We start from the raw sequence: 22,681 nt of genomic DNA on the forward strand, positions 1-22,681 counted from the left end.
AAAAAAAAGAAGAAAAAAAGTGGTAATCGGACAAAGAAAGTAGCAAAACCGATCGATGGCACTTTGTATAGACAACTTTTCGCTGACCCAGGTAACATATCTTTCACTAGTAGAATGCACGCTCAAGTTGGGCATTTAGATAAGGAAAAAAACCCAAAAACCAATTCATAGCTGATATATTACAAAGTTGAAGTGTGTTGAGTTTGTGCATGGAGTGTCAGTCTGGTAGGACCACAATCACGTTGTCATTATTTTGATCTATATTTTTCTATTCATCAAAATATATTCGTCATCCTTTGGAAATCGAAAGAAACTCAGATTTTGATTTTAATAGGTGCAGTTTATAGCAGAACACCATCGACATTTCGTGCCAACCGGGGCCATGCTTGTCTGCGATCAACGAAAATGCCTTGAACAATGGACGCAGTTTGTTTTGTTTACTGCGCGTTTCTCCACGATCAGCTGGTGACCCAGATACGCGCATCCGGGCGAAGTGCCATCTCTCTAGTATTACTGTAAACTCTCTGGTATAACAATAACAAGACGGTGGAACTTGGTCTAAGCCAAGCACTAGATTATTTCCTGTCAGCAGTGTCGTCATACAATACCTAAAAATAATTATTAGATCTAGACACTACTCTAGATCTATCTCTGCCTGCTCTTTATATTTTGCTGTCTCACATGACGTCACCTCATCTAGATTTCTAGGCTTCGGCGTTTAAATTAGCAGGGGGTAGTGTCTACATTCTCTAACGTTAGACCTAAAGAACGTATACAAGCTGTCTACGTTCTCTAATGTTCAGTGCTTCCAAGCATGGATTCGAATCCCGGTCCCGGAACGTTTTTTTTTCTTCTCCTGAGCCTAAAATTATTTTTTTTAAATAATTACATTCACAGACCAAGGAAAGCCACTATTGAACTTTAACCAGGCCTAAATTGGTAAAAGGAAAAGTATTGACCTACTTTCTTGTAGGTAAAAGCTCCTCTTGCGGACAAAACCAGAAAGCAACAAGTTATAGTTATATGGGAAAAAATTGTTGGTCAGTCGGGAAGAGAAGAAGAAAAAACTCCGAAAACTTCTTGGACCGGGATTCGTACCCATGCTCATAAAACAATAGTTTGACTTAAAAATGCAGACGTGCTGTCCATTCAGCCATTAGGACTTCCAACAACGAAGCGTAGATTAAGCCTTATATTTAACACACGGCGTTTTATTTAGCCCTGGCGCTAATCGCAGCGCGGGGTTGCAAATAGGCACTTCCAAAACTAAATCACAAAAAATCCCTCAAGAGAAGGGGGTAGGGGGTGGTGGATGTAACACATTGTGAGAGGTTACAAGACTCCCCCGTTCATCACACCTTATACACACGAACACACAAACACATGCGCACACATGCACGCACGAGGGCCACTCCATTCGCAAATAACCAAAAAATCTTGAGAACGGAAACCGTTCGGAGAAATAGAGTTCAAGTTTATTTTTCCGAGCGGAGAAATAGAGCTGGCCATAATTCTTTTTTCGGCTATAGTCTTCGATCAGATAGGTTAGATCTTTAGACTGTCCCCGTTGGATTATAATGCAATTGTGCGGCTGCTGCCCGCCCGCGTTTTTTCGCGTAATTCTGCAACACTTGCATAATTTTGGATTCCCTGCGTTTTTTTACGTTGTTTTCCTTTCTTTTCACGAAACAACCCCTCGCCATGTGACTAAAGGGAGGTAATCACCGTTATAAGTCTCATTTAAGTGACTAGTTGGTTATTTCCCTTAATAGAAGATCTTGGTTATGGGTTGGGATTTTGTTCCTTGAGCATGTTCAATTTTTCAATCCATCAAAAGTTGTTGTTCTCATGTCTGCTGATGTTTCATGTTTGACAGGTGTCCCTGGTTTTAGTAATGTGCCGGCATCAGAGGTCCAGATGTCCTTTTTTTTTTTTTTTTTACATTTTTCTTTCCTCTATATATAGAGATCTAGATCTAGATCTTTCCTCTATATATAGAGATCTAGATCTAGATCTACAGCTGAAAGTTACAGAGATGATATTTTTTGGTTGTTTTTTTTTCTGACTGATGTGTATTGTTTTCTTTCCAAATACACAACAAATTACTGATACTGATATGTTCTGTTTTCAATTTTTCTGTACATAAAACATAAAAATCCTGAAAATTCTTGTTGAAAAACTGCAAAACATGTCGCGAATGGTGTTATGGTAACTTGCATAATTTGGCATTTTTTGGGCTTAATTTGGCCATCTAAATTTGCATAATTCTACGGGGACAGTCTAGATTTTATGCCTATTGACTTGAATTTGAAATTAAAGAGAATTTGAAAATGGCTGATTGGGAATGAGAAATATGATGAGCAACATTTTCGAGTTCGATCGGTAATAAGCCAACCGGTACCAAGACAGCTTAATTGCGTGGGTCAATGTGAGAGGTCTTTAGTTTGCACCAATCGACTGGTGCCTTTTCAAATTTTTCAAAACATAATAAACGATTTGACATGATAAGCACATAAATCGCTACAAGTAATCAACAACGCGATGACGAAACAAACCCCGCCTCTCCCACCAAGCGCACAATCCATTGCAAAGAGGGGTGGGGTGGCGTATCGGGTGATGCTCAACCTTTCCTCTCGCCTGCTCCGCACAAGCCTAACTAGGCCTATGACCTAGGCACGTGCAGAGGGCACGCCTGTTGAGCAGCGTGCTAAAAAAAGCTCAGCTAGCTGCTTCTGTGGAATGGGGAGGGAGGAGGGAGGGTGTTTTACTAACCTTGCCTTTTCCATAAAAAAAAAATTATTAGGCCTCTTATTATTTTGTCTCAAGTGCACCTCAAAGGACATTAACTTTAGACCTATATGGTGGCGTAATTAGTTGTGCTCTTTAGTGTTTGTGTTCGAGCTTCGCGTAATTTTCTTACAAAGATAAAGAAGAAGAAAAAATGGGACCGCAGGCATAGTTCAATGGATGCATTATTTCTAGTAATCTGTGTTCGACCTATCCGGGTTATACTGTATTTTAATTTTAAAGCTCTTTTTGTTTTCTGATTCATTTTAAAAATCTGCTTTATTAGTGGGCTCTCATTCTCGTGGTAGAGAAGTTTTGAAAACCTGACAGCGACGGAAAATTTTCTTCTCTAAAATTTTCTCCTTTCTCCTCCTTTCCTGCTCTCTCGCCATATTCTGTCATCTGCTCTCATCTCCACTTTCTGCCCTCCGCCCCTCCCCCTCTGCAAAACTCCTCTGAGCTCCTGACTCTTTCTGCAGCCTTTCTATTGCTACTCCTTGGCTCCTTACTGCTGTCTTTCAGCCACACCTGTGATCTTACGGTAGGTTTTAGGTAAGATCTAACACCCAGCCTTCTCGGTTTGGGTGAAAAATCTCAGAGATCCTTTTGGCAAGTATATATTAAAGATCCCTTGGTGGTCCAAAATTGATGAGAAAAGGCTTTGGCTGCCACCTGAGCAAAATTCAAAATTAATTCCTACCAACTTGAAAATGTTTATTGTGCCTCGCGCGTTCATATGAACTTAAGCAGTTGCGAGCTCCTTAAAGCGCTTTTACCAAAACAACCAAAAAATCCCCTTTATTTTGACTGCATATTATTAGTTTATGAGATGTAGGCCTATGACAATGAATAAAAAAAATAATACAAATGATACGATAGGCTCAATTGTGTAGTATTTCAATTGTTTTTAATAGCATGGCCCCAGCATAAGGGTTAAAAAAATCATGGGGATACCGGGGGAGGGACGCCCCCACTGTATTTCACCATAATTTGATGTTTTGCAGTTAGGTTTGATATTTTCTTGAAAATAGGTGATTTGTGAAAATTTTAGTGGATGTATGTGTGTGTGTGTTCTGAAAAAAAAAATATGGCTGTTTAGCCCTCAAATCCGTGCAGGTGTGCGGGTTCAAAAGTGAAAATTTACTTTTGTCTACTGTTTATTGTCTTTTCCCCTTTTCTATTTTTGTGTAGTGCTCATTACTTTTGAGCTTCTATGCTAATCTAATTTTATTGTTTTCCTCCTCAGTGGTTCATAGGTAGCTCTCATAAAATGGCAACACCTTTTGAGCAAGGCCTCAATAGGATGCTGCAGGACCCATCGTGGGGGAAAAGTTCTTACATTATACATGCAGTTAACTCAGATGCCATACATTTGCTGAAGGAAGCTCTTGCATTTTGTGGTGAATACATAAACGACCTTACAGTAAGTGAACCCCCTCCCCCCCCACCCCCCCCCCCACCCACACACACACACACCCCACAAGTCTGTTTTAAAAATGTTAGGGGTGATCCTAATTTTGAAACGGTCAATTTCAAAGCTTTTTTGACAGTGGTGTGGACTACACTGTGTGTTTATAAAAATAATTTTCAAGTTTAAGAGAATGAGGTACAACCCTTGAATTGGAAAGGTCCAGTTAAAAAATTACAGTTTTCTATTGTATCAATCTGAAAACTGAGGGTCTATTTCAGCTAAATAATAGACCTCAGGTAACCCCCAGAGTGCTACTTGCCTTCAAATCACCTATTTGTGTCTTAAAGCAATAAGAACATGCATATACTTATGTATATATATATAAAACTTTTTTTGGGTGTCTACCAGGAAGGCGAAGGAGTGACTGCTCTGTACCATGCTGTCTTCAGGGGGAATAAGGAGTCTGTGGATTTGTTGCTGCGAGCAGGGGCAGATCCGAATAAGACTGGAAGGGTAAGTTGAATGGCATACTCGTATTTCACTATTAGGTTCAATGCTGCTGTATCATAAGTGAAAAATGTAATGATATATTATTCCATTTCTTGTTGTTTCCAAGTCTAAGGTAAATGGTTCACGTCGTGAATGATCTAGCTGTCATGTAGCTGCCTTACTTAATTGTTGTTGAATTGGCATACTGTAGGTCATTTTGAAGTGTTACTTTCCCGATCAGAATGCTGAAATGAGAAAAAGTATTTCACAGAAGGTGAGAATAATAATTCAGGTCCCTTTCGGGTTTGATAATACAGCTTCCAATCTACCTCGGAAATTGTAATAGATACAGTGGAAACCATATATATAACAAGCCGGTAATAACAGGGATCCGGTAATAACAGAGAGTTTTAAAATCCCCATTTTTTCCTACTCTTTGTCTCTATTAAAAGTTATCAGCAATAACAGGGCCTCATCAAAGCTCAATTGGTTATAGCAGGGACAAAGGCTCGTTAACAATGTTTAAAAAATAAGAGAGAGAGAGAGAGAGAGAGAGAGAGAGAGAGAGACAGAGAGACAGAGAGACAGAGAGAGACAGAGACAGAGAGAGACAGAGAGAGAGACAGAGAGAGAGACAGACAGACCGACAGACAGACAGACAGACAGACCGACAGACCGACAGACAGACAGACAGACAGACAGACAGACAGACAGACAGACAGACCCGCGCAAGCCACGCCACTGCAAGCACACCCTGTTTAGTGGGTACTTGTGGCAAGGGAAATTACCCATGAATAAATACAGCTGGATTAGTCCACAAATGCTTACTGCCCTTGCATTTCTGATGTAACAGGGGTCTGATATAACAGGACTTTTTCTCTGGTCCCACCATCCCTGTTATATCAGGTTTACACTGTACCTTCATCAGCAAGATTAGGAAGATGGTTGTGGTTATACAAACTTTCTACATGAAAAGTTTGAAATTAACAAAATTTGTGAGTGTCGTAAAACATTTACCAAAAAAGAAGACTTAACTAAAACGAAATAATACTATTGATAGGGTAAAGACAATGTCTATAAATAGATAAAAGTGTTTACTTTGGATAGGGGTAAATAAAGAAACTCTTAGGATGGTAGGGGATAGCCGCTAATCTGATTTTCTAGAATGAGATTAAAGGTGGAGGCCACCCTAGCCAGATGTTTCTGAATTGATACCAGTTTGATTGTACTGAATTTGATTTATTTAAGCAATTGTACCAACTGTTTACTGTGAGTCAGACAGACACATTATTTTCAAATGTCACGATTACTCGGTTTCTCATGATTACTGGGTTTCAAGGAGCAGGAAATTATAGGAGGTATTTTGGCCTCTGTAGTATTTTTTTTTAAAGTGACTCAGTGATACAAACCATAAATTTCTCTTTACAGCACAGGTCAACCCCCTTTGCAATGGCTGTGCAGTTCAGGAATATGGACTTAGTAAAGACACTTTTGCAGCATGGTGCTAATATCAATTCATATCAGATGCCGAATGCACATTCGATTGTGAGTATACCATACCTACTTACAATCTCTTGAATGTTTTAGACGATGACCTTGTCTCCTGTAGTTTTAAAAAGCCTCAATTTACTACCCTTAGATACAGAGGTGGAAAAAAAAAGAAAAAAAAAGATTCTTCTTAAAAAAAAATTAATTGCACATATTTATTAATTTGAAACAGAAAGTTTAATAATGGCTCCAAAAGCACTTATTTAACTAGAGTAAAGACACTATTTGCGGCCATTTCTCACTTAATTTGCTCAAACAGCCAAACGAATAGAGATAACTAAAAAAATTTTGGCCTGCAAACTTGCACATCCTCTGGCCAATAGATGTATAATAGAGCATTCTCGGCTATATTGCCAAGAAGGATGATCTTTCTAAAACACCATGTGAAGGGACCAGTTTGCGATCAGGGCACCTTTATGTGGTCATCGAGGACACATTATGCGGCCAGGGAATTGTGATGTGATCACTTGGGGATATGTATGCAGCCAGGACCTCCCAACATGATTTTGTAGTGTACTGTGGGGCGGGGTTGTTTTTTAAGAAGACGTGCCGGCAGGTTGACGGACTTTGGCCAAAAGGTTCGAATCCCGACAGTAAGATACTCTTGAGCTTCGGCTTTTTATTCACACCCCCCTCGGCGCCTTCTTGTGAGATCAAGTGATCAGCCTTCGAAATGACCATCTGTGTACTGTAGGGTGTTACAAAATAAACAACAGGAGTCACTGTAGCGTAGTGGTAAGACACACGCTTCATATGTTGAAGATCCCGGGTTCGAGTCTCGTTGGGCCCCCATTTTTCCCGAGATTTGTGGCCGGAGCGGCTGTCTCTTATATGGCCTTCCTGTGTCGAAAGAGATGAAACTACCAAGTCAGAACTCGATAAAGTAGTCATGGGAGAAACAGGTGAGATTAGCGAGAACAAGATAAAAAGCTTAATGATGATCGACTCTTGCTACATTGACGACATGTACAATGAAAAACTTTGACAGACTTTAAAAGAACTATGAATACATAAATAGTCTCAGGAACTTTGACAGACACCTTCACAAACAACCCGAGCGTATCTTTTAAAAAAAATCAATAATTCTCTCCCCACTCCTGAGTCCAAAATATTCCGCAACACTCAGGCTTTGAATGAACTTTGGTGACCCCTGCAAACATACTCACATTATGACATTGGATGCGAGCGTGCGCAGGTTCACTGACCGGTCACGTTGACGAGCCCAACAAGCTGAAAATATGACGTTTGATTTTCTTTTCTTTTTTTTTCTTTAGTGACTGAAGTCACAAATATTGATTTATTTTAACGGCGACACAGCGTTTATAACTCACAAGCTGCTTGTCATAAAAGTTTTGTTATCAGACCGGGAAAAGCCAAACGAATAACTCAATCGCGACCTGCAAAAATGAATTTACTGACCCTATCGGATTTGGTTTTAATTATTTATTATTTGCCTGGGTCATTCCTGAGGCAATTTACAGATTTCCTCTAATTCCCGGGGCTTTCCCGGGTCTCGGCGATTTTTTTTCTTCAAATTCCTGGGGCCTGGTGGTCAGCCGGTCAAGAGGTACAAGTGACAGGGCAGTTTCTTCAGTCTGCACCGAATCTGATGGAGTCAGTCTTGATTGATATATCGCATTGAAGTCAAGAAGTACAAACCATGCTTTCTGAATGCAAATTGTGTATATCTATAGAAACATGATTTTTATTCAGCATAACAACCTGTTGATCTCCATGCACTTTTTCATCTGACGTAGCTATGATCAAACGCAGTGACCATGTCTGCTTTGGTCAGAGCCTTTTGGCAGCATTTGTTTTGAGCACAATTTTATCCTTGTCTTCCAATCACTGTCTTTTTTGATTTGTGGGAAAGAGACTACTTTGCAGAACAGGGAAACTTACTTCTGGGACAGATCTCATATAATATTAAATGACAGTCATTGTGTCAATGTGCTTCTTTACTCAAGCTCAAGAAAGTGTTTTCATTGGCCCAGTCTATTGATGACTGTTATGATGCTAATTCACTGTAGACCTAAACTTCAGCTCACCAACATGTCTGTCTTAGATTTTTATTTCTCCTTTCTGTCTTTAGTTCTTTGTAGCAGGATTTACGTGTACAAATGACTTCTGTTACCACTCTTTGATGAAATATTGCCGGTTTGAACACATATGCTAACACACCCATATAATCACATGCACATGACCCCATGTCCCCTGCATACAGGCACATGATGCAAAATAAAATGTCAATGATGATTTCATGAATACTTTCTATGGAAGTAGACTGAATATTTTGTATTAGAATTTTTGGATACTTTTTTGCCTGTTTGATTTTTATTTATTGACTATTGAGAAATATATTGGTTTTATTGCAATTACAGAACTACAGTCCCTTGGGACTTGCAGCAAATAACAATGACGTAGATGTCATGAAGTTACTTGTAAATGCTGGAGCACGGCTGACAAAAGTTGCTGTTATTGTAAGTTATATACAGTGTTTGGAAGCTTGATACTTGTTACCTGTAAACATATTTTTTATGTGTAAAAGATAGAAGAAAAACTTCTGAAAAATTAATGATAGACTTCTTGGTTTATTGACTGTCTTGAAATATTTTGTAGTCTTAGATCTAGTTCAGTGGATGAAAGTAATTTGGTCTTTTACCCTGTTCACACTCCTAGTTTTAGTAAGAGTTTTTACGGAATTTGTAACACAAAAATTTAATAGGTAATGTACCAGGTGACCTGAAAAAAGTTGGTAAAAATTTTTTAAAATGCAAATAAAACTGTATAAATATAGGTACAAACTCCAAAATTTGCTGAAACGTGGAACATCCATCCGGATTTATTATGCATTACCAGTACTTACAATTGAGTATGATTGCCACAAAGTTACAAGATATCTTCTGGACACCCCCGACTTCGAGTAAATCACACGCTCAATGAAAGTGACAATCACTCGTTGACAGTGCTCGAGGGAAATTTCTCTTGCGCTCTCTGTGACAGTTTCTCTTAAATCTTGGATACTTTCGAACATTTTCCCAGACATCTTGTGCTTCAAACACCGTCAATGGTGAAAGTTCAGTGGATTCAAGTCCAGCTCGTTTGGGGTCCAGTTGTGTTCAGTTGGACTGACTGTCCAGTAACCAGGATGGTTGTTTACCCAGCCCAGAACAGCTCTGGTGTCATGTGGAGCAACCCTATCTTGCTGGAAGTGCTAGGTCTTTCTCCCTTCATCATCAACAAATTATAGTCCCAAGCTCCCCCAAAACTCTGATAAGATGATGAGGTATTGGTCAGAGTTCACCAACTTGTGTTTCGCGCGCTCATGTGACCTTGTGCAGTTGCGAGCGCCGTAAAACTCTTACTAGACTAAACAAAGAGTTCACCAAATCATGGACCACCTTAACCTTTTCAAGAGTCCATTGTTTTTAACGGGCTGTCTACTGCGTGTTACTTGAGGCTTCGAATTCAAATTCTTATTTTCTATGAATCAAAACTTTTCAAAATTCTTTAAACTTTATAAAAAGGGCCCTTCACTTGCAAAATTATGTTTGTAACAGATATCCATCCTGTATTCCTGAGTGAATAATTCACGTGTTGATTTGGGAGATTTTGTTTGTTATATTTACTTTTTCATCCTCTGTAGCCGTAAAGCGTCGAGGGGAGATGTACATCTAGTTTTCTATGGAAGGCCAGCTCTGCAGCTCTTTCAGTTAGTGAATTGCTCAAAGTGAATTAGTGGAAGTGAGAGTAAATTCTGACAGCTGATGATAGCATTGCTTGTCCTGTGGAAGAAATAAGTAGAATGTTCTGTCAGTTTCAACTTGGTTGAACTCTAGCACTCCATATTTTACTGACAGGTTTCAGCCTGTGATTGGAAAAGATAAGTCCTAGGCGAGGTTATTTGGACTTGTGAATATTTTCAGGCAATTTCATATTTATTCTTAAAACATGCACTAAAACTGATCTTGGGTCAAAAACTCAAAAGGAAATTTGTATGAAACAATACGTTTTACCTGGTTACAATGTACATCTTTTAACTCTCAAGATAGAAATTCTGCTTTTTCATTTCAGGCAAGTCAGTCGTTATTCTACAGTTCTCTTGATCTGTGCTTGATACATTTCCACCTAGAAGCTACTGTGTTTGTCATAAAAAATGGCTGCTCTAAGGATCCTACCATTGGCTGGCTACCCACAGATTCGAGCAGACGTGTAGTAAGGAAGAGATTTTGTCTTTGTAGTTATCTCTCATTTCAGTGAAATTGTTTTGGTTTTCTAATTTTTAGAGATTTGAGCCCTTTTATTCAATTTCTGAAGTTTTTAGTTTCTTATACAGTGGCATCCTAAAGAAACTTGAAAATGTAATCATCCAACCATCGTGTTAAAGCCTCTCATTACACACTCATGCAGCATACCCATTTAAAGCTTTATAAATTCTGTCTAATTAATAATTCTTCTATGTTTAGAGATGCCCGAGATCATGGTCGCTCCAAACTGACCTTAAAAAATCAGGCTTGGCAAAATTGTGAGAAATCAAAGAGACGTAAAATAGTCTATTAGGTTTTGGACATAACTATTTAATTTGTCATTTCATCCCAAATGTCCCAGAGAGTTGCAAACAAAGGGTCTGAATTTGAAACAAAGTCGCTTTTAAATAAAAAGAATAGGTGCATAAGAACAAATTTGGGACCAGAAAGTCTGTTCACTATGGGCATGTCTCTCTGTGTGCATGCTAGACTGTATTACATATATTCTGTAAGCCTTAGACTGGGTTATTTTGACGTATGAATATTTTTAGACAATTTCCTACATATACAGTCGGGTTTTCTGTCTTGTTGTTGTTGTTAGCGATCCAGTAGCATCTGAGCGTTAACTCTTCTGCATGATGCCATTCGGTAATAGTTGCATGTTTGTTCTAATTGTTGTCTTGAGGAGTAGAGGCAATTAGATGTGTGGGGTAGCTTGGGAAGAAAACATCCCCTTAAATCAGTTAGTTTTCTACAGAAAAACAGATGATGTTCCACTGTCTCTGAGGGGTAGTCACATAGTGGGCAGGCAGCAGACTGCTTTACTCCAATTCAGTTGAGATGTTGGTTGAGGGGTACATGTTGTGTTCTAAATTGGAAGATTATGGATTGATCTCCCCTCCTCAACTCATTGATTGGATCTTTGACCAGTGGTTTATTCATGTGGCCATACATCCTCCTTCCTGTCGTACCTGTGGCCCAATCATTCATCCACTCTTCCTTGAGGTTTGACTTGATCATTTGGCAGCAGGTGGTGTAATTCGTAGGAATTTCAGGCTGAGGGAGACTAGCTCCTTTCTTTGCCAGAGCATCAGCTCTTTCATTTCCCGGTATCCCAGTGTGGGCAGGAATCCATTGTAGGACTACTCTGATGTGATGCCTACTTATCAAGTTATGTAGACTCCAAATCAAATGCAATATATCTTTGTTCACATCAGTCCCACTCTCAAGTGTCTCTAGTGTTGAAATGCTGTCTGTAAATATAACGATGTCTATGGTAGCAAGTGGGTTAGTGTCAAACAAGTAGTTGATGTAGTTTGCTGTGTTGGTGATAGCCTGTTGTTCGGCAATGAAATTGGAGCAGAAGGACCCGCTGGAGTTGAAGACTTCTTTTTTTTCCTCACTGGGCAAGTTGATCACTGACCCATTTCTGTCTTAGACAGGGGAATTTAGGGGGAGATGGAAAGGGGGTGGGGGGGTGGGATCAAGGATCACTTGTCCGATCGGCAAGCAGTAGTCAAAACTTCACACCTCTCCATTGCTATCCTCTCTGAAAATGACATGCGTCAGTCTTATTTATCCAATTACCACCAGTGCTTGCCTTTCATAGGACCACTGTTTGACCTATTAAAAACAGAAACCTTAGAACATCTCCTTTGCTTCCACCCTTAGCCCCACCCGCCGGTGTAACAAGCACAGTCGACCAATGCCACCCCTCACTGCCATCATGTAATAACGATTCGAAGAACTCTTTTCTCGGCTGGCTTTGCGACCAGGGCAGCAGGCATTGGTCAATCTAATTTCACACCTCTGGCTTCTGGTTACCCATGAAAGTTTCTGCAGTGGTTCGCTACTCGAGCACTCTCACGGGCAGTCGTGAGATTTCGCACCCACACCACCCTGACCATCTGCATCGCTCAGGGCTTACATGATGGGGTAACATCTACCCCCTAATTGCACCCCTACTCCCTTTCCTCTCCCAGCGGCATGGCCATGGCGTTAAGTTAAGAGCTGGCGGAACCAAACTTGCGAGTTTTGTTTCAAATCAGTGCTGAGCGGGCAAAGCAGTTTCCATCTTACACAGGTGAAACCCTCCGAAGGGAACGGATTTTTCTTTCCGTTTCCACGTTGGAGAGGTTTCCGTTTTATGCAGGTTTCCGTTAAGGCAGGTTCGACTGTATATATTGTTAGAACATGCACTAAAAAATATGAGCCATTCTCAGAAGTGAGCATGACTGGAAGGAAATTTGTATGAAAGATTTTTATTTCAATTAAGAAATGACAAAATTGATGCTATTCCTGAGTTTAAATCGACTAAAGCTCATAACTTAAAGAAATAATTATGTTCGTGTTTTGGGAAAATGCTGTGGATTTGTGTGGTTTTTGTTATTTCGTAAAGTTTTCCTTCCTCAATGCTTGAATAACTATGTCTGCATATTTTATTTAAAGACGAATGATGCTTGTGAGCTTTGCATTTTTGCACCCCCCAAAAAAAAAGATCCATTTTAAATTTCGGATATAATAGCGTTCCTGGTATAAGGATTCAAGAGGAGTTATAGATTGATTTATTTTACTGTGAAAGTGTTGTATCTAAATCTAAATTAGAAACAAAGGCACTATAGATTAAATCAAAGTTATAACAAGCATAAAAATTTACCATTTGAAAAGTTGGGTTGTAGTTTGTTGCAATGTTTTTAAGCTGATCTTTTGAGAATGGCTTATCTTTTTATATTTTGTCTATTTTTGATTCTGTGCACAGCATGATTTCAAATAATTGTTTTAGCTAATTTTGTCTTTTTTGTGCATTTCAGAATGTCTCTTCCCTAATCTTCTGCTTCCTAGAGCAACCAGGGTATACAGCTTTATTTGTGGACAATGTGCTGAAATTCCTCACAGAAGCTGGCCACAATATTTTGGACGACCACTTCCTCAGACAGCTAGCACAGAAAAAAAGAGACAGTTTATCTCAATTAGAAAGTCAAAGACTCAGTGATGCTACACTTCTTATTGGCATGATGGAAATTTATACTGAACCGGAGTTTTCAAGGAAATATCGACAGTTCAACAGATATCCCCCTGGGTTTTTGGAAGCAAATGAAGTTCATTTGAAAGCGCTGGTGGTCAAAAAGTACCTTGTTGAGTCCTCTCAAGCGAGGTCATTGGCATTTCTGTGCCGCTTGAGGATCAGGAATCGCTTGAGTAAGCTTCATCAACACCGAGCCCTGAGTCTGGTGGTGCCAAAGTTGGAGGTGCCAGTAACATTGAAGGAATATATCATGATGGAAGATGTAAGGATTGAGAAGGAACTTTTGATACCAGACGACTCCTAGGATTCTTGAGTGGTGACAATGAGCCTGTCCCCACCCCTGTGGCATGGGGGGATAGTATTAAGTAGACCCTTTGTGCACACCAGCATAAATGGGTGTGTGTGTGTATACATGTGCGTGTGTATCTGTGAGAGGGAGAGGGAGAGGGAGAGGGAGAGAGAGAGAGAGAGAGAGAGATTAGCTGTGCTCAGACGCACAGGTGTAATATTTACTCAGATGCAAAAGTGCAATATTTACTGTCTTCTTTACTTTTCCCACTGGCATGTGTTTGTTTATAGATGAACAGTTTTGCAACAAAATGCAATTTTACTCATTTTTGAGAAAAATGAAAATTTCTGTTCTTTACCTATACTGAACAAACCATAGCAACTTTGTGTTTAGGGTAAAGATGATATAAACCTTAAGTTAAGGCTTCACTGATATTTATTGTGTAATGGAATCATATGTTGGATTCTAGGCCTTTTAATTGATGAGATTTCCCCTTCAAAAATAGACAAAATGCTACATTTCATCCTTGGTACTTTACAAAATGAGACAAAATCATGTAAAATGAATTCCCATTCATACGAATAATTGTAAAACAGCTTTGGGTCTGGCCGGAGGATGATTAATGATTCAGGGACCCATAACCGGTGTTTTTTTAAAGAAAAGCTGAATAAATTTCTAAATTCTTTCTACACCAAACCATTAATATGCAACTTGCTTCCCGTTGCTATATATTTAACAAAAAGAGACAACTTTTAAAACTTGATAAACCCTGAAGTGCAATCATATGATTTACAATAATCAGGGCTAAAACTAACTGCCAATAAATTTACGTCTATTTCAAGTGACGTCATGTGACCCATGGAAAGTATCTGATTGTTAGGCAGAAGATGTCTAGCTTTGTCAAGAAATGTTGACACCTTTTGTTGCAGCTTATTTTTTGAAATATCATTTACTACAGTTCTTTAGAAAAATGGAAAATTATGATTTGTGAAAAAATGTGTTAATGTTGAAATTTGTCTCATCTTGTCCGATACGATGGTTCCAGATTTGACAAAACTTCACAAATGGCATTTGTGTTGCAAAATTGTTCATTGTTCGTAGAGGAGGGGCCACTAAACTACAGTCCCGTGGGCCAGGTCCAGCTTGTGAGGTCAACCCATCTGGCCTGCGTACAGCGAAGTGGTCGGGAACGACTTTCCAAGTCAATTGAGTTCAAGAGCTCGGTGAGGTTGTAATTGGTGCACGTGTAAAGGAAAGTAGTCAGTGGCGCCCCAAAATACCTGCTTGTGTGGGAAAATGTTTCACTTGGCTACCGGAAAAATGTTGCACATATGTAAGATTTTTCTTTTTGTTTCATTGTACTCAGTGTATTTGTCTCTTTGTTTGTTTTTATATCAACCTCATCAGAAAGGCTTGATCAATTCCTTCAAGTACAGGTTTTTGGTGTCTCGTAAGTTTACATGTTCCTCGATCCATGGCAGCTCTCATCTCATATTTATCATTGTCTTCCCAAAAAGTTGAATGAGGGATTGGTGCTATAGGCCTACTATTTTCGCTGTAAAGATCCACCCTATTTTTCCCCTCTTCAACTTCCCCAGTCAACTGCGGTGTGGTTTAACAGTTTAACCATTTTTCATCGATGCCATAACAATGTATTGACTGAGCTCCAAGATTATGGCTAATGTTGAAAACTCCAGGTGTATTGGTATACAATGGACTATGCTAAAGCCTACATAGTGTAAAAGCACACTTTACTTAAATACAGACCTGTGTCATATGACAGAAGGTTTGGTAGATAGTTTGTGAAAAAAATACACTAGGGCCTGCTGCTATGGTCTGGCATGACTTTCGCTGCCAGTGTGGGCCCACAGACCTGAGCACAGCTGGGTGCGTATACTGTCACTATCGCTTCAACTGATCTGTAGTTGGGAAGGGATATTATGGCATTGTCCTCGCAAAATGGCTTTATGTCCATGGTGGTTCACTTGCAGTAGGCCCTATGCAATGCGTTATCTGCAATAAGTGTAAATTATGATCCACTGTGCTGCGAGATCAGTGGTCCTTTGGACTGGCATACAGGTAGATAAAAGTTATTTGCAAAAATGCACAAACCTACATCAGCTGGGCTTGTTTTCTCTACTCTTGACTTTGGTGATTCCGAAGTTACTTATAAGTGATCGGTGGATACGGGTTCGTTCGTTTATTTTTACGAATAAAAATAATGGGGTCATCCTTCTTTCGGTGAATCCTTGTTCGTTGAATGAGAGTTTTTAAGCCTTTTTCAAATTCATTCAAATGATAAAGAGTTGTTTTTTTTTAATTTCGTTGAAGTAGCATTGATATATCTTGCAACATTTAGAAGCTAGACTGATGTGAATAGTTACAATGGATTAAAATGATCTAATTGTCACTGGGAATTTTGACAAGATTCAGTGTACATTAGCCTACATATTTTTATGGGTAGAGTGTGAGGAGAGGTGTATCTGTGGTGAATAATAATAGTCAGAATTATAGATTTCTTTCATTTGCTAAGAAATTGTGCAGTTATTTTCCTCCTACACGTCGCCATCTCACAAGACTTCTATGTATTGAAATAAATGGGTTTATTAAGGACTTCTTTTTTAACTCACAGTTTATTGAAGAGGTGGTAACTGACCGTTTGGGGAGTGTCTGGGTTTTGCTGTTGTTTAAGTGGATAGTAGGATCAGACTACAGTTCGGATGACAGGGACTTTTAATTTTACATAATTGTATAGGGACTTTTTAAAGCCTTCCATCCACTCTTACCACAGAAAAAGGTTTCTTTGTGTTAAGAGATGAGTGAAGTCTACACAGCACTGTTTTTGTTGGGTTCACAGGCACAATATACAAATGACAGAATTGAGGGTTTTTAAAATTTTACAAACACTGACATTGCTGTGTGAATACTGAAGAAACTGCATTGTCTCTCCAGGTTTTATCTAGTCATTTTAGTAAAACATTGTTTAGTGCCTTCATATGTCCTGGTTTTGGTTGTGTTGACTTGCAAAAAATTGTGGTACATTTATTGAGTTCAGAGAAGCATTAATGTACTGTTTATTTGTTCGCCTATTACCACTGCTGTGATGCTTATCAGAACATATTTTGTGTGTGTGTGTGTGTGTGTGTGTGTGTGTGTGTGTGTGTGTGTGTGTGTGTGTGTGTGTGCATGGGTGTTTGTGCTCATGGGCTAGTGATGCTGGTGTGCATGTGCACAAGTTGCACAAGTACAGTGGAACTCGAATTCAACGAGGTCGCCAGGTGTGACCTAAAATCTCGTTGAATCTAAGTGTTCGTTATACACAGCGCCGAATCAGCGGTCGTTTAGTTTTGCCAGGCCGTACGCTGCTAGGTCAGCGTGACCGGGGTCAGCTACCGGTCAGTCTACCTGCGCTCACTCCACGCGCGGGGTTACATACCACGGCAATTTTACACAGTTTTGTTTCAACGCTCACCAAATAAAGAAAAACTATCAACAGACACAAATTGTTTCATCAATGAGTTTCTATTTTTAAAATTAATGTATAGTTTGTGAAAACGCAACGAAGATATCTGGAATAGTTTGTCAACAACATGTGATCAAAGACAGCCACTCTTCTCTGTGGTAATTAAGGTTATATACACCGAATTAAAAGTTATATAACAACTAAAGTAGTCAGTGAAATTCTCTAAATAAATAGCTCAGAATAAAGACAACCCAAGTGGGCATCTACTCACCAAATGGCATCAAAGTCAGCTTTAGGTATCAAGCACCACAGGCATGGGTGCGTTCCTTGTGGACTCGACAGACCGTACATTTTGCACATGTAATCATAATCTCCATTGACGAAGATTTTCAGCCTTTTCCCCCTCCATGTATGTGCCGATAATGATGCGATGTCATCTCCAAGACCCCCAGCTAAAAAAAACTTTACGATGTTTTCATGTGTGTATTTTACTGCGGCTGTAGCAATGACTATTGTGTGTTGTTTAGCATTGGGCTTGGATGTATTGACTGTCTGAAGTGTCATTTTGAACGAGTTTTTGCCATGCCCCCCCCCTCCCCCCCAGTTTCGATCCACACTTCCTCTTGTGGTATTGTGTCAGGCCACACAAGGGGGTCATTCCCAACATACTCATCTAACAGGCTATCAACAAATGAGGATAAATTCTTAATACGGCCGTAGGGGACACCCTGTTCTTTTCCCTGGTTGTCAAGAAACATTCTGTTCTCAACTTCTACAGTGTCATAGGTCTTAAGGTGGCACTTGTGGCAAATAAACCTCGAATGTTTGTCATTTTTGTCTTCTCTTATGTCAATGTCATATATTAACAAAATGTCACTTTGCAGTGACTCGCATGTCTTAGCCTTTCTTTTCCGCCGCTTTTGTACTTCACTCACGTTCTTAAACCCGCAAACTCGACAAAGTTCATTCAGGGATGAGGTATGTCTCTCAAGAGTGTGTTCCGTTGGGATAGTTCAGATAACTTGTTATAAATGAATCACAGGCAGATGGATTCTAATTAACACCGTAACACGCTACACATGAAGCACAAATATGTCATAGAAACATCAATCTTTGAAATTAGCGGAGAACTATTAAACTTAAAACAGGATAGAAAGCAGCATAAATAGTTGCACAGGCAAATAACAAATCACTGGATGAGAATCAGATGGAAGAGACTTAATGACTTAATATCACAACAACCGTTCTTCCGACTGTGATGAAATTTATACACACAAAACACAAACATGTCACTGGTGGTGTACGCACTAAAACTTTATGAAATTCACTGTCTACTTTGGAAATTAAAAGTGAATTATTAAGTGCAGCACACACAAATTAAATTTGATGAAATTCAGAATATTTTACAAACACTGTAACATCGGCAAATATCGTTGCATTGAGATCGGGTTTTCGCAGACTGAGATTTTCTTTTTGTATGGAATAGTTCGTGGTTAGAGTGAGGATACTGCCGATTATTAGTGTCAAACATGTCGATTACGCCATGGCCTGCTCGACTGCAACTGATGCACAACGGAGTGGCCAGTGACCCCGCGTAACCTGGCACGGAGCGGTTCGGACGGTGATTTAATGACTTTCAGATGTCGCTGGGCTGGGAAACTAAGAGGCTCGATTTCGGCCAGTTTTCGGCGCTGTGTATAGCAAACGTAAGGTTTTGTGTAGATAATTACAGGCCCTGAGCAAGTAATGTATAAAGAGAAGTCACAAGTAGTGCCTGAAATGCCTACATATTATGAGCTGTGTATAAAGAAAAGACAGATTCGTTCAAATGCACACGACTGTGTCATCTCGGTTGTTTACCAAAAAGCTGTGTTGCTGTACAGAGCCTAGCATACGGCAACTTTTGATTCCATAGACCAGCGCACAATTCATTACGTGGATCTACGTCAAGACTAGCTTATTATTGTAATAACGATCAGTAGCCGAGGGGGAAAAAAAGACTGACGTGTTTGTATATGCGACGTTCAATGCACGGACCGCTAGTGCCCCCCCCCCTCCCCGACATGCACACACAGCCATACGTGTGCATGCCGCCCATCCGACCCCGACACACGCCAGAGTAGACACGTGCGCGTGCCAACCACGCATGTGTTGGTAAAAAAAGGCCGCTGATTGGTCGCTTGCAATCGCCTAAGTGAATAATGGTTCTCAATGCAGGTGCAATTGATGGTTTCCGGGAATAGATAAAGTTCGTTCTGGGAGAAAAATGAGCGAAGCCACGTCTGCGGGGGCTGTTCACCCTGAAAGCGTCGTTGAATCCGAGCTCGCTGATTTAAGTGCTCGTTGAATCCGGGTTATTTTTTAAATTGATTTTAAAGGAAAAAACCCCGGGAATCTATCTCATCTCGTTGAATCCGAGTTCTCGTTGAATCCGAGTTCCACTGTACAAGTTTTCATTTGTAATCATGAGTCTGAATCACATGCATGTATGACCTAATAAATGGATATATTTTTGAAAATTATTGTCCACACGTTCTTGTGCTTTTTGCAGGGAGGAGGCAGAGGGGACTTTTTTGTCTTCTAATTATACAGTTGCTTGGGAAGAAAAATGTTAGCTAAGTTGGTAAGACTACTGGATTTGAGTGTGAGTGATGAAGATTTTGATTTATTTCTGAACTATCTCATACTGATCGCTAGTGCTGAGTGGTTAACATTAAAATTAAAATGTTAATAGAAAACTAACGTTGGCCTTCCTGTGTCCTGGCAATAGCAACAACACGTTGAGTGCCCCAATATCTCAAGTTCTCTTATTTTGAGTTAAGCCTACCATGTTTCTTTGGTGACTATGTCAAATATAATTGCGGTTTTTGATAAACAAAGACCTAAACTTCATTTTTTGAAAAAGAATAGAAAATATCCCTCCCGTCGTCAGGAAAAAAGGGCAATTTTATGTTTTTTTATGTTGGTGCTATGAATATTAGTTGAAGAACCAGAATGTTGTTTTTATAACATGGCCTACCCTTTTAGACTACTTAGTTAGTATTACTCCCGTGAAAGTGAAAAGAAAAGTGTAAACACTCAAAAGTCTTCTTACATTTTTTACGCATTAAAAAAGTGGTAGGCCTACCTGTATTTTGATCGCGGATATGTAGCATTTGCAAAGGAAAGTCATTCTAAATTATTTTCAACTCCACCTCTGACATATACTTGGCACAGTATATGACATATGACTCGGTAACATGGATGGTTTAGCCTCTTTTTTGAATAATATAAATGCACTGCTAGCGAGCACCATCATGTTGAACTACACATGTGAATGGACACATATATCTCTAGGAACATCAAAACTTTGTAGTGTTTTCACTGTTGTGAAGTTCTTAAAGTTTGATTTAATTTAAAATGAACGAACAAAAAAACAAACAAACAGTGAAAGTGATGACATACAAGTTGATGCACTCGTCCACTCATTAAAACCCTTCCATCTGAATGTAGAAAGGGTACTTCTATTAACATTATAACTGCAATGTTTTCAGTTGGGCACAAGAACCTTTTTTTTCATTAGAGTATCCTATAAGCTTCTGATTGATTTGGTACTTTAAAAAATTTACAATCAAGCCTCGAGGAAGACATACATACACTTACGTAAGATAAAACAAAACTTTTGCAATAAACCCAGCACTTTCCAAAATTATCTAATCTATTTCATATTATTGAGGATCATGACTGATTTCTTATTTTAAAAAGTATGTTGGTTTATTTATTAGACGCTAAAGCCCGACTACGTACAAATTTCCCTTTTGTGTTGTGTCATTATTGGAGGAAAGATACCCCATCTGTGCTCAGTTTTTCTGTACTGTACTTAAGAAGAATCGCATCATTCAATACAATAACAGTTGTTTAGTGCTGGGAAATATTTTAAAGTAGACAAACAAAAACGGCACTGGGAAAGAAAAGAAGTAAGACCTACCAGAGGCACCCTCCTTCCTCCCACTCACTGGATCATACTATTCATACATGGTTGGCTGAATGGAAAAGGACAGTTGCCTTTGGCTCTCAGCTTACCAAATACAGTATAATCATGGACTTGCATGAACCTCCAAAATCTAATATCCTTAGATCATGTCTATAAAATGCCTTTTCGCCATCAAAAAGAGAGTAGAAAGACAAATTTTTAAACCAAATGGACGCAGAAAAGAGATAATATCAAGTACGTTTGGTGAGAAAACAATTAAATGCCGAGCCCTTTTACAAGTTCGTAGTATACAAAACACTACACTACCTTAGAATTACAAAGTATTATTTGACATTTTTGGCCATTTCGAGTTACTAAGACAATGAGGTCAGAAACCAAATGTCCTATCTGCTCTATCAAAATCGTAAGATTATTTAGCGTCATAAAGATATTCAACGATCTGCATTTGAAAAAGCTTGACCTGTTGTGAAACAAAAAATTTGACGTCAAATTTCTCAAAACTAGGTACTGAGCAGATAGATCTAGAACTTTTTAATTCTAAGGTAGCAACTATATATATCTAAATCTCCAGTTGTTAAATTGAGAAGACTGAGCTCTGAACTTCCCTGTCAGTACACAGGGTAGAGAGAACGAGCTTGCAATTGATTAGTTTTAGTTTTTACGGCACTTGCAGGATATACAATTGCCAAAGATTTTAAACTACTAGAGATGCTTGCCTATCATCCATGGCAATAATGTGTTTTGTTTTAGTAGAGGATTTACGGCGCTCGCAACTGCTTAAGGTCATATGAGCGCTAAGGGGTGGATGTAACAGAGAAGTCCTTACAGGGAATCAGACTTACTCTGCTCACCTCTCTACCTTCAACAATACAAAGTCTGCTTTGACTATCAAGGCACCCCGGAAATTGCGGGTCACAAGAGTGTGACAAACATACAAAAGAAGTAGAGGAAAAATGACGATAGTAAGAATTAGGAAAGAAAAAGCAGCAGTTCTCTGTTGCAGTTCAGGCACAGTTATGAACATGGCATCGATGAATCAGCCCATTTACAATTCTACTGTGCAAAAGAACAGGTTAAGTTTCCCCTTTGGGAAGTGCCTAAAGGCACTTTGAACAATCAGAAGCACCGCCCCAGTGGGTGGGCAATAATCTCCAATCACCCACCGCAATTGATTGTCACAGGTAAAGTGACGTTGCAGTTTATGGCGAGGTGGCACAAGGGTGATCACATTTTGCAAGGAACACAAATACAGTGGAACTCGGATTCAACGAGGTCGCCGGGCCCGACCTAAATTCTCGTTGAATCCGAGTGTTCGTTATAGCAAACACGAGGTATTGTGTAGATAATTACAGGCACTGAGCAAGTAATGTTCAAGCGAAGTCACATGTAGTGCCTGAAATGCCTGTATATTATGAGCTGTGTAAAAAAAAGACCGATTCGTTCAAATAC

At 39.4% G+C, this 22,681-nt stretch overlaps 1 protein-coding gene across 2 annotated transcripts in view; it reads left to right on the top strand.

Moving 5' to 3' along the window:
* Nucleotides 1-18,090, top strand: part of LOC101851930 (ankyrin repeat and SOCS box protein 1) — a 20,289-nt gene extending 2,199 nt beyond the window's left edge. Inside the window, exons 2-7 of one of the 2 annotated variants that reach the window (XM_005093579.3) lie at nt 4,034-4,210; nt 4,607-4,711; nt 6,116-6,232; nt 8,617-8,715; nt 10,310-10,450; nt 13,293-18,090. In XM_005093579.3, the coding sequence (XP_005093636.1) occupies nt 4,058-4,210; nt 4,607-4,711; nt 6,116-6,232; nt 8,617-8,715; nt 10,310-10,450; nt 13,293-13,811 (1,134 nt within the window). In that variant the 5' untranslated portion in view covers nt 4,034-4,057 and the 3' untranslated portion in view covers nt 13,812-18,090. The remainder of the gene's footprint in view (nt 1-4,033; nt 4,211-4,606; nt 4,712-6,115; nt 6,233-8,616; nt 8,716-10,309; nt 10,451-13,292) is intronic. The other variant, XM_005093580.3, reaches the window with a different exon arrangement.
* Nucleotides 18,091-22,681: the final 4,591 nt, after the last annotated feature.

The sequence above is a fragment of the Aplysia californica genome, unplaced genomic scaffold (genome assembly GCF_000002075.1).
Source record: "Aplysia californica isolate F4 #8 unplaced genomic scaffold, AplCal3.0 scaffold00066, whole genome shotgun sequence".
NCBI classification, from domain to species: domain Eukaryota; kingdom Metazoa; phylum Mollusca; class Gastropoda; order Aplysiida; family Aplysiidae; genus Aplysia; species Aplysia californica.